Source organism: Macaca thibetana, chromosome 11 (assembly GCF_024542745.1).
Source record: "Macaca thibetana thibetana isolate TM-01 chromosome 11, ASM2454274v1, whole genome shotgun sequence".
In the NCBI taxonomy this organism is placed as follows: Eukaryota; Metazoa; Chordata; class Mammalia; order Primates; family Cercopithecidae; genus Macaca; species Macaca thibetana.
Window position 1 is genome coordinate 16,163,538 of NC_065588.1, and position 10,802 is coordinate 16,174,339.

At 39.7% G+C, this 10,802-nt stretch overlaps 1 protein-coding gene across 2 annotated transcripts in view; it reads left to right on the forward strand.

Moving 5' to 3' along the window:
- The window catches only part of DERA (deoxyribose-phosphate aldolase), a 145,583-nt gene that overhangs the window by 31,865 nt on the left and 102,916 nt on the right, over positions 1-10,802 (forward strand). For both annotated transcript variants that reach the window (XR_007717835.1, XM_050749484.1), the window contains exons 2-4: positions 6,937-7,034; positions 8,198-8,345; positions 9,823-9,918. Coding sequence is in view for 1 of the 2 variants with exons in the window: in XM_050749484.1 (XP_050605441.1) it covers positions 6,937-7,034; positions 8,198-8,345; positions 9,823-9,918 (342 nt within the window). In the remaining variant the exon portion in view is untranslated. The remainder of the gene's footprint in view (positions 1-6,936; positions 7,035-8,197; positions 8,346-9,822; positions 9,919-10,802) is intronic.

Below are 10,802 nucleotides of genomic sequence, written 5' to 3' on the forward strand. Positions count from 1 at the left end.
CGTACCTGGCCTTGCCTACTTTCCTCTGATTACACTGTGTCCCTGCTTTGCCTTAGATACGGCTGTTCCCTCTTGCCTTCTCCTCTTTCTGTTACCGGAAAGAGGTCCTGATGCAGACCCCAGGAGCGCGTTCTTGGATCTTGTGCAAGAAAGAATTTAGGGTGAGTTCAGAGTAAAGTTAAAGCAAGTTTATTAAGAAAGTAAAGGAATAAAAGAATGGCTACTCCATTCTTTTATTTAACCCCTGAGGGCTGCTGGTTGCCTATTTTTAATAGTTATTTCCTGATGATATGCTAAACAAGGGGTGGATTATTCATGCCTCCCCTTTTTAGACCATATAGGTCTAAAAATATTCCTGATGTTGCCATGGAATTTGTAAACTGTCATGGCACTGGCGGGAGTGTAGCAGTGAGGAGGACCAGAGGTCAGTCTTGTAGCCATTTTGGTTTTGGTGGGTTTTACCTGGCTTCTTTACTGCAACCTGTTTTATCAGCAAGGTCTTTAGGACCTGTATCTTGTGCTGACCTCCGGTCTCATCCTGTGACTTAGAATGCCTTAACCATCTGGGAATGCAGCCCAGTAAACTTCAGCCTCATTTTACCCAGCCCCTATTCCAGATGGAGTTGCCCTGGTTCAAATGCCTCTGGCATTTCTGCCTAGAACACTGTTTTCCTAGATGATGGCCTCATTGCTTATTTCACCTGGTGCCCTGTTCAAATGTTTTATTATCAGATTTTCCTGGCCCATGCCCATCCTACATTCTCCATTTTCTTATCCTATATAACGTTTCATTGTAGCTCAGATGTATAATATAGTTAATAGATATTTATGTGTTTATCTCTTATTAGGAAAGGCCTGTGAGAGTAAGAATTTTGTTCTTTTCAGCACTGCTCAATCTGCAGAGCCTCCAGTGGTGTCTGGCACCATTGTGGATAGCCCTTTGATATTACTTGAATGAATGAATGGTATTCATAGGCATACTTGCATTTATCAAACTCTCCAGGAGGTTTTCTGTCCCTTGTCTGTCTTATATCTTGTTTAAGTCTTGACTTTGGGTAGAGATCCCTGCAGACTCTCTAAAGAAGGCTGGAGCCATTTGATCTAGAAAGTTTGGGTCCTGTGCACCTTGAGCATGGACTAGAGGGGAATGTTGGCCCAGGGACAGTCTCTGTCCTTGGCCCCACAGACCCCTGCCCATGGAGAGGAGCACAGCTACGGGTGGGCTAGAGTAGGCTCTTAAATAGAGCATGGGCCCATCTCATCCCCTTGTAATGTTAGTATCATGTAGGAGCAATATAATGATCAGTTTCTACCTGGGGGCCTGTGGTGAACATTTTGGTGATCTTTTCTGTGGGAACAGAAACGGCATTCTGACATCATCATTTCTGCCTGACGTTGTGTAGCTGTGTCAGGCTGGCTTTCTGGAACAGCTCAGTGGCCAAAGATTGATCACGAAGGGTTTAGAGCTGTGAAAATGCCCCAGGTAGGTGTTGTATGATGCTGGTGCCCGGATCACAGACAGCTGCCTTACTGGTTTACCTCCTGTAGTCTGCCTTTCATTCTACCTGTCCTTCACACTGCTGCCTGGCAGTTCCTCTTAATTCAACAGTTAAGTATTATGTGTTATATTTTCTGCTCAATAAGATAATGCATGCTCTTTGTAAGAATGTTTAAGTATTAGGGGAATATATAACATGAGAAAGTAGGAATATAATCTAATCTCTGAAGAGAAACACTTCTATGAATTTGGCATATAGTTTTTTTTTTTTTTTTTTTTTTTGCAAATACACCAACAGATACATGTTTTGTATTTTTTGTTTTTATGAACAGTTTTATTTTAAAAAGCACACTGCTGTGCATATTTCTTATTTTTACTGAGTAATGGTATCATAATCAGTTTCTACAACAGTACTTACTGATGTACCTCGTTCTTTTTTTTTTTTTTTTTGAGGCGGAGTCTTGCTCTGTCACCCAGGCGGGAGTGCAGTGGCACAATCTCGGCTCACTGCAAGCTCTGTCTCCTGGGTTCAAGCGATTCTTCTGCCTCAGTCCCCAACTAGCTGAGACTACAGGCTTGCGCCACCATGCCCAGCTAATTTTTGTATTTTTAGTGGAGACGGGGCTTCACCATATTGGCCAGACTGGTCTTGAACTCCTGACCTTGTGATCTGCCTGCCTCGGCCTCCCAAAGTGCTGGCATTACAGGTGCGAGCCACTGCACGCAGCCTGTACTTCATTCTTTTTAATGGCTGAAGTGTATTCCGTATTACGGATTTGCTATATATTATTGAACTGGATATGGATCTTGGTGTCATTTGCAACAGTGCTACCATAAATGCCTTTTCATATTTGCATTTGCAAACTTACGAAAGTATTTCCATGGGACATATTCTGTGTGCCGATTGCTTTTTAAAAATACTCCTTTAATTCTGTTGCAGCCCTGTTTGGAAATCTTCTGTGACTTTTGGTCACCTGTATCATAAAGCCTAGACTAGAGCCTAGAGCCAATAGAAACATAACGTGAGACATGGAGTCGTTTTAAATTTTCAAGTGTGCACATTATAAAAAAATAAAAAGGAACAGGTGAAATATTTTAATAGCATTTTACTTAGCCAAATGCACCCCAAATATTATAATTTCACTGTGCAATCAGTGTTAAAACGTAAGTAGATATTTCACATCCTTCTTTTTGTACTGAATCTTTGATATCTGTGTGTTTTACACTTAAAGCACATCTCAATTTGGACTATCCACATTTCAAGGGCTCAGGTAGGCACACGTGTGTGGTTACTGATTGGACAGCCCGTGCCTGCACTCAGCCTGATGCTTACGGCACTTTACAAATAAGCCACAGTCGGTCACGCAAGCCACATTCAGTCACATTTAGCCAACCTGCTTTTGCTTCTGACAGCCCCACAAACTTGCAGTGCTTCCTGTTTATTTTTCCTGCATCCTGCACAGTTTTTTGGGCAGGGTTTCTCAGCTTTGGCACTGTTGATGTTTGGGACCACATAATTCAAGTTGTGGGTGCCTTGTAGGATATTGAGCAGTATCCTTGGCCTCTACCCACTAGATACAAGTGGCACCTTCTCTGGAACCTCACTACCCCATCTGTGGCAACCAGAAATGTCTCTAGACTGAGAAACAATGCTTTAGGGGGAATCAGAAATCTCTACTTATCCATTAGGGTTGTTTTAGCCAACTGGATAAGCCTACTGTGACCTACCCTTCCTCTGAACTGGACTTCTTATCCAGCCAGTGTGGTAAATTTTTATTTTTGTGTATTAGGAACAAAGTTAAAATCAAAACAGAAAATGCACCTCCTTTCGTAGGGTTATCATTTGGTGTTACATGTTTTAGGAATACTGTGAAAAATACAAGAACTTCTGTAGAAACACAGATGAAAATGATGGAAAGGCTAGAAAGTAAAGTTGCAGGGAAAATGACCTCCGTCTCCACTAAGACTTGAACTGGAAAATAATAATAGTAAATTGTGAGAAGAGTATTTGAGGACAAATTTATAACCAACACAAGGGCCTAAAAACCACCAAAATGACATACTAAGATAAATAGTGGGAGTTTCTTCATTGGAGAATTTTAAGAGAAGAGTGTCATTGCCTTCCAATTATGGTTTCATGTCTTTTCTCCCCAAAGGCATGTGTACTTAAAACCCCTTTTGGCCCCATAAGAAGATTCTTTGGTCCTGATGAGATTATGTGCATTAGAATCACTTCTCCTGGAAAGGAGACGCTAAAGGGTACTTGAATAAAATATTAAAAATTATGAAGGACATAACAAAGGCCAATCAGTCCTTTCTTTTCCCCAGACCCCATAATATGAGAACATGGGTTATTTGATGAAATTAAAGAGTAGCAAATTAAGTGCTAATAAAACGAGATAGTCACTTACATAATTCATTGCCATGGGAGGTCACAGAGGCAAATTTTGTGGCTATATTAAATATGGGGCTGGATAATTTTATGACCGCTAATGATATTTTCAGCAGTCAAGGCTGATACTGTGAGAGAAGAAATCCTATTACATTGTCCAGTAGATGGTTTGCAGGGACCTCTGGCAAGAGGTTTCTGAGAAGTGTAAGAGCAGACCTTGTGAGTTCTAACCTTTGGTGTACTCAAAATTGGTTTTTAAGGTGAAAGTTCCCAGGCATCCCATTCATACTTCAGTGGCACCTTTTCTTGTAGAGATCCAAAAGCCCTTTGTAGTCAGAAGCAGTGGAGAAAGACATTGCCCAGAATTAAATCCTTTCTGGTCTTTGGGAACCCTCGACTTATTTATCATATGCCACCCGTGTGTCAAGTCCTTCGCTTGGAGTTTTAACAACTCTTTTGGGGACATAAACATTGGGACACGTCAATGGCATTCTGAGTGAAGGGGGTGTACTAAAGGTAGAACGCAGAGTTGCATGGGAGCACAAAGAAGCAAAGGGATGTCTCAACCTGTGAGGTTCAGGGAAGGCTCCCAGAGAAGGTGACATTTGAACCGAGTCTTAAAGGATGAGCAGCAGTTCACTGTTCAGCAGGCAGGCAAGGGTATTCTTGGTAGAAGTAGCATTCCGCATGCACAGATCCAGAGACAGCCTGGCATAATGTGTCAGGGAACTGCCAGTAAATTAGGAAGGTTGCACCACAGAGGCAGAGGACCGGTGAGGAAGGAGCTGGGGCTTGAGAAGGAGGAAGGAGCCGGATGGTGAAGGAAGAGGCTTGTGTTTGCCTGAGATCCCTCTCCAACAGTGGTGCCACTGTTTCCAGTGGCGACAGTAGTGGTGAGTTGGGAGTAGAGAAGGGGAAGGACTTCAGGGATGTCCTGTGATCGATAAAGGACAGCCTCTCAAAGCCTTGCCCCACTGAGTAAGGCCTACCTCTTTTTGATCATGGTCAAGAATTAGTTGGCAGTGAGCCTTGGAATTAACATACTCTTTGCTTCACTCATTTTCCTATATCTGCCTGAAACAGTCTTTACCATGAACCCAATCACCATTATCAATCATCTGAGAAAAAAGAAAAAAAGAGCCTCCTAGGGCTGGGCGCGGTGACTCATGCATAATCCTAGCATTTTGGGAGGGCGAGGCAGGTAGATCACTTGAGGTCAGGAGTTTGAGACCAGCCTGGCCAACAGGGTGAAACCCCGTCTCTACTAAAAATACAAAAATTAGCCTGGCATGGTGGCGCACGCCTGTAGCCCTGGCTTCTTGGGAGGCTGAGGCATGAGATCATTTGAACCCAGGAGGTGGAGGTTGCAGTGAGTCAAGATCGCACCACTGCACTCCAGCCTGGGCGACAGAGAGAAACTGTGTCTCCCCGCAAAAAAAAAAGCCTCTCCTGTGTTTGAGTAGGGGGTGTTTCTTACAGGTCTTAGATAAATTGGGACGAAGTCTAGTGTGTCTGGTCTGATTTTCTTGGGCGCTGCTAGAACAAAAACAGCCCTTGTGTGGGAAAGCAGAGGCAGATTTCATCGGCCTGACCCCAGACTCCCATTTTCTCTGTGAAGTTGGCTCAGCAAACAAGCAAAAAAAACATACAATATCTTTGAGGAGCAGGAGCAGATGGATTGAAATGTTAAAAATCTGGTTTGTTAAATGATTTCAGCTAACAAAATAATTAGAGAGAAAAAGAAGCACCCAAACTCTTTTCCTTCTTCAGTGAAATTTAAATGAGAATATCATTATTAATCACTTAGAGTCCAACTTGCAATTTCTGTACCTTTAATACTGATACTTTTAAGAAGAATGAAATGAAAATGAGAGAAAGAACGTCATCTGTAAACATGAGTTTAGATGCAAATACTGAAATTTGTATTGTTACATGATACAGTATGTGATCAGCAGTTTTCTTCATTGCATTATAAAGAGTTCTGTAATTAGGGCATTTTTTCTAAGGGATAACTTTTTCTACAGTGCTCTTTTAAGGCTCTTTTAAAAACATGGACTTGCTGGAGAGATACAGAAGCGAGGTTAGTTATAGAAGGTAAATAATGTTCATGTCCAATTTATTGTGAGGCCACCTATGTTATAGGATATTGGTGGATGACGTTGAAATACATACACTCTTTGATGTTAGACACCCAAAGATGGGTAAGATCATGGCTGGCAATGTACTAACTACAACAAATGGTTTCACCAGGAATCCTTGATGAACTGATTACAAGTTCTGTAGTAGAGATCTGTCTAATGTTAGCTCTGTCTGGGGAGCTGGCAGTGTTTTCACAACAGCTAATATTTAGACTAGGTCTGAAAGTAGAAATTACAGTTAACTGGAAGAGAAGAGAGAGTAGATCAAGGTAGCAGAGAGCATTTCAGAACAAAAGCAACAGAGATCTCTCCTAAAACTTTAAATAATTTGTTTTTTCTTTTCTAATTTCTGTTATATCAGTCAATGTTGTTATTTCTAATATATTTTGAAAATTTTTTCTTTGAAGAAAGAATGGGCTGTATCCTGTCAGCATGCAGTAGGTATTAATCTTGCCAGTAGTGAGCACAGTTTCTGTAATTCCCACCATTAGTTCACTTAAGTATTTATTAATCATTTGCTCTCCTGGACTGGACACTCACAAATATGTCTTTGCTGTCAGAGGTGAGGTGCGTGGCATGGGTAGCACACATTTCCCCAGTTGTTAGGCATGTCTCTGTCATGAATCAATACAGGTTCTTCCAGTTCCAAATGTATGGGCTGGTACAGAAGCAATTGTGGTTTTTGCCTTTGAAAGTAATGGCAGTGATTTTGCATGAAGTATGCCTTTTGTTGACTGGGCTTCCATCAACAAGGCTGTTTATTTATAGTTGTACAAAAAAGAAACATAAGCTTTAAAAAAAGGTTGATGTCAAGTGATAAATGTATCCTTTCAAGGACCATGTAAAAATAGGTGACTATATTTAATGAAACTTTAGGCTTCAAAAAGTGTTTTTTCTGTCTGTTTTAGACCTTAGCTGGATCTCCAAAATACAAGTGAATCACCCGGCAGTTCTGAGGCGTGCGGAACAAATCCAGGCTTGCAGAACGGTGAAAAAGGAGTGGCAGGTAAGGGTTCTTGAGCATTCTTTGCCTGTATTTTACAATGCGTGGTCTCTTCCCTCAAGGCCACAATATTGAATTTCGCTCAAGATGCATCTAAACTTAAAAGATTGCAGCTGTCCATGACTTATTTTAATAATTCATATATGATGGTGATGGGTTGGAGAAAGATAACACATTTATCCAAACAAGTTAAAAATCTTATCACTCTTGAGTGGCAAAACCGCAAATGAATTTGAGGCATCTTTATTCATGAGTGAATTAAATGGCATATTTTCTCAACACATTTATTCAGTTTTTTAGACATGCCTTCTTCTATTTTAATTTTAAAGCCCTAACATCTAAACTTGATGTGCCTACTCTTGAGGCCTTTAGGTTTAAGAGTTGACCTTTCTTGACCATCGTGTTTACCTTACTATTACTTTCCATAAATCATTTTTCAAAATCCAAAAATGATGTTTTTTTAGAGTACTTGTGGTCAGCATTTTCTTCAGTGTATCCCAACCAAAGACGTGCTGTGTCAGATTAAAAGGAATTCAGAGTTCATTTCACACGTGAGGCAGAATACTGTGATTGAATCCTTGAGAGTGATAGTTCACATTTTGCTCATCCTTAGAAATATTCTGATTGAAAAGATAAAAGAAAATTCATCAGACTGAGTTGTGAAATATGAATATTGTTTTAAAAATGGAATTGGATTAAATTGAAAAAAAAAAACACCAAAAAACTTGGAAACTTTTAAAAATAATAGTCTCATCCCAGATCCCAGAGCGGGAGGTAAAATGTAAGATAGAAACCTTATTTCGGAGTTCTTCTATGTCAGGGTGGCTCTGATGGGCTCTCCCTTTGGCTGAGATGGAGTAGTCAGAAGTGGGGAGACATGGGCTAATAGGGGTTTCAATGTGGGATATCTGTGGGAGAAAAAAAATGTTTAAGGCCACTCTTCCTCCCTTTTATTTTGGGCAGTGTTCATCTTGTTAGTGGTTCTTGAGCTGTATTTATATCATATATCAGAATATTCCATAGAACAGTGTGGGCATAAGATATTAACACCCATACTTGTCTAATGCTTCTCTACTAACCAGCTGGGTTGGAGGTTTGTTTGTTTGTTTGTTTGTTTATTTATTTATTTATTAAATTTACGTTGTTTTCACTTTTCTTTAAACCAGGCTGCTTGGCTGCTGAAAGCTGTTACCTTTATAGATCTTACTACACTTTCAGGCGATGATACATCTTCCAACATTCAAAGGCTCTGTTATAAAGCCAAATACCCAATCCGGGAAGATCTCTTAAAAGCTTTAAATATGTATGATAAAGGTAATGTTGTTGCTGTGATCTGTGTGGTGTTTACTGCTTACAATACTGATTACTAGATCTAAGAGGGCTTAAGATACAACTGCTAATGATAGCGGTGATAGAATCCATGATAGAAACTCTTGCTGTGTATACATGGACAGATTCTTCTCTGAAAAACAGCAGGAAGAGAATCTGAGTCTTTTTTTTTTTCCAGGTCAGTTCTTGGATTAAAGTGCTTGGCAGAGAGTGACTTTATTTCTTTTCAGTTCTTCAGTTTTGGAAAATTTCTGTTTAGTGACACTAAAATACTAATTCTGATTCCCTAGCCACACGTGAAAAAGCCGGTCTCATTACTTAATAATCACATCTCATACATAAAGTATTTTCTGTGAGTATATGAAATACTTTTGAAAATAAAGTGCAAATGAGAAATACAGCCTGCTTGTATATTAGGTTAGATATTTCAAAAAAAGTCATGTTCACTGCCTTAGTATACATGAAAAGAAGGACTTTTCTAAAGTTGCCGTAAGTTTAGGACCTCAGCATTTTGGAGATGTTGGACACCTGTAAGAATTGATTCCCTTGTTTTCTAAATAAGGAACCCTACACCTGGAAGGCTAAGCAGCATTCCCAGGACTACATGTCTTGTTACTTGCTGAGCTGGTTTTGGGAGCCAGGTCTCCTTCCCATGGAGTATGCTTCACGGCCCCCGAGTGCCTATCTGCTGTGAGTGCAACTAGAGACGCTGAATTGGCCCAATGCAGGTCTTTTATCCCAAACAAACATGTTTAGGTTTGTAGGTAACATACAAACCTGAACAACTCTATGGCTTTTGAAAAGTATTTATTATGTTTATTTCGAGTTGGCCATAAAAATGCCACCTTATTTATTGCACTCAAAGGTAACAGCTTGGTTTAAGGTCTTATGATATTTCTTTGTTTTATAGTGACTATTCGATTTCTAAGTTTTTTAAAATTTATGAACTTATTTCTTAAAATTGGGGCTTCCGTTTCAGATTTTATTATTTCTTTCAAAATTGGGAATAGGATTAGTTAAATGTCATTTTTGTGGTACCTCCCTCTAAATTTTACTTAATATTTTTCTTCATCTGTCCTTCTTCAAACTGTCCTTTCTTCAGGTTGTCCTGTGAGAATGCTCTGTAAATACGGATTTTGTTATCTACCTGAAGTATTTTCATTTAGTAATGATCACCAAGTTTACTATTTAGACATTTCTAAAAAACAGCACTATGTTAATCTCAAGGAAGAGTATATCAAACTTGTTTTTATGGCTTTAATGATAAGAAAATAATCCATGTTATCAAGAACTAGAAGGGAATGTGGAAAATAAAAATCTTTTAATTTATTGCAGCATTGCGGGGGAATTATATTTTCTCTCGTTTGATTTTTGCCAGTGTTGCGATATAAATGATAATTAAAAGCATGTTGTGTGAATTGAACTTCATTTAAAGTTGGCTATTCCTATTTTTTCTTGATAGGCATTACCACAGCTGCCGTCTGTGTTTATCCCGCCCGGGTGTGTGATGCTGTAAAAGCACTCAAGGCTGCAGGCTGTAATATCCCTGTGGCATCAGGTAAAATGTGTTGTGGCTTTTGTTGTTATTTTTTAAACATGTTTCCAGTTCTTCATACAGTGGGGTATTATATATAGTTTTGTACTATGATTTAAATTAGTTTATGTATTTAATTAGTTGTATTTATTCATGATTTTAGTATGTATTAATTGCTTAGTAAGTGGAAGACATATTTATTCCCAACAATATAGAACTGTATTCCTATCCTTAAGGAAACTGAGTTGGTTTAGGAGGAATAGTCAGGTGAAGAAAAAAATCATAAGGCACGATATATAGTATTTTTATATCTATATATATACACACACACATACACATACTAACACACACATGTATGTGTGTTCTGTTTTTTTTAATATATATATGTATGTAAAATATAATAAGGATATGCGGACTGGGGACGGTGGCTCACAACTATAATCCCAGCACTTTGGGAGGCCGAAGCAGGTGGATCACTTGAGGTCAGGAGTCCAAGACCAGCCTGGCTAACATGGCAAAACCCCATCTCTACTAAAAATACAAAAATTAGCCAGGCTTGGTGGCAGTGCCTGTAATCCCAGCTCCTGGGAGGCTGAGGCTGGAGAAAGAATCGCTTGAACCTGGGAGGCAGAGGTTGCAGTGAGCCGCGATCATGCCGCTGCACTCCAGCTTGGGTGATAGACCAAGACTCCATCTCAGGAAAAAAAAAAAAAAAAAAAAAAAACAAGGATATGCGCAAAATGCAGTTGCAATTCTGAGCAGGGAATGATTATTCTGCAGAGGTTGGTGACACCAAAGTAAGAGAAAGCATCGTCCTGGAGATAATTGCATTGGGTTTTAAGGATGAGGAGGAGTTCACAGTGTTAATAAGGTAGGGAACCGCATGTTAGACAGAGGCACTAGCACGT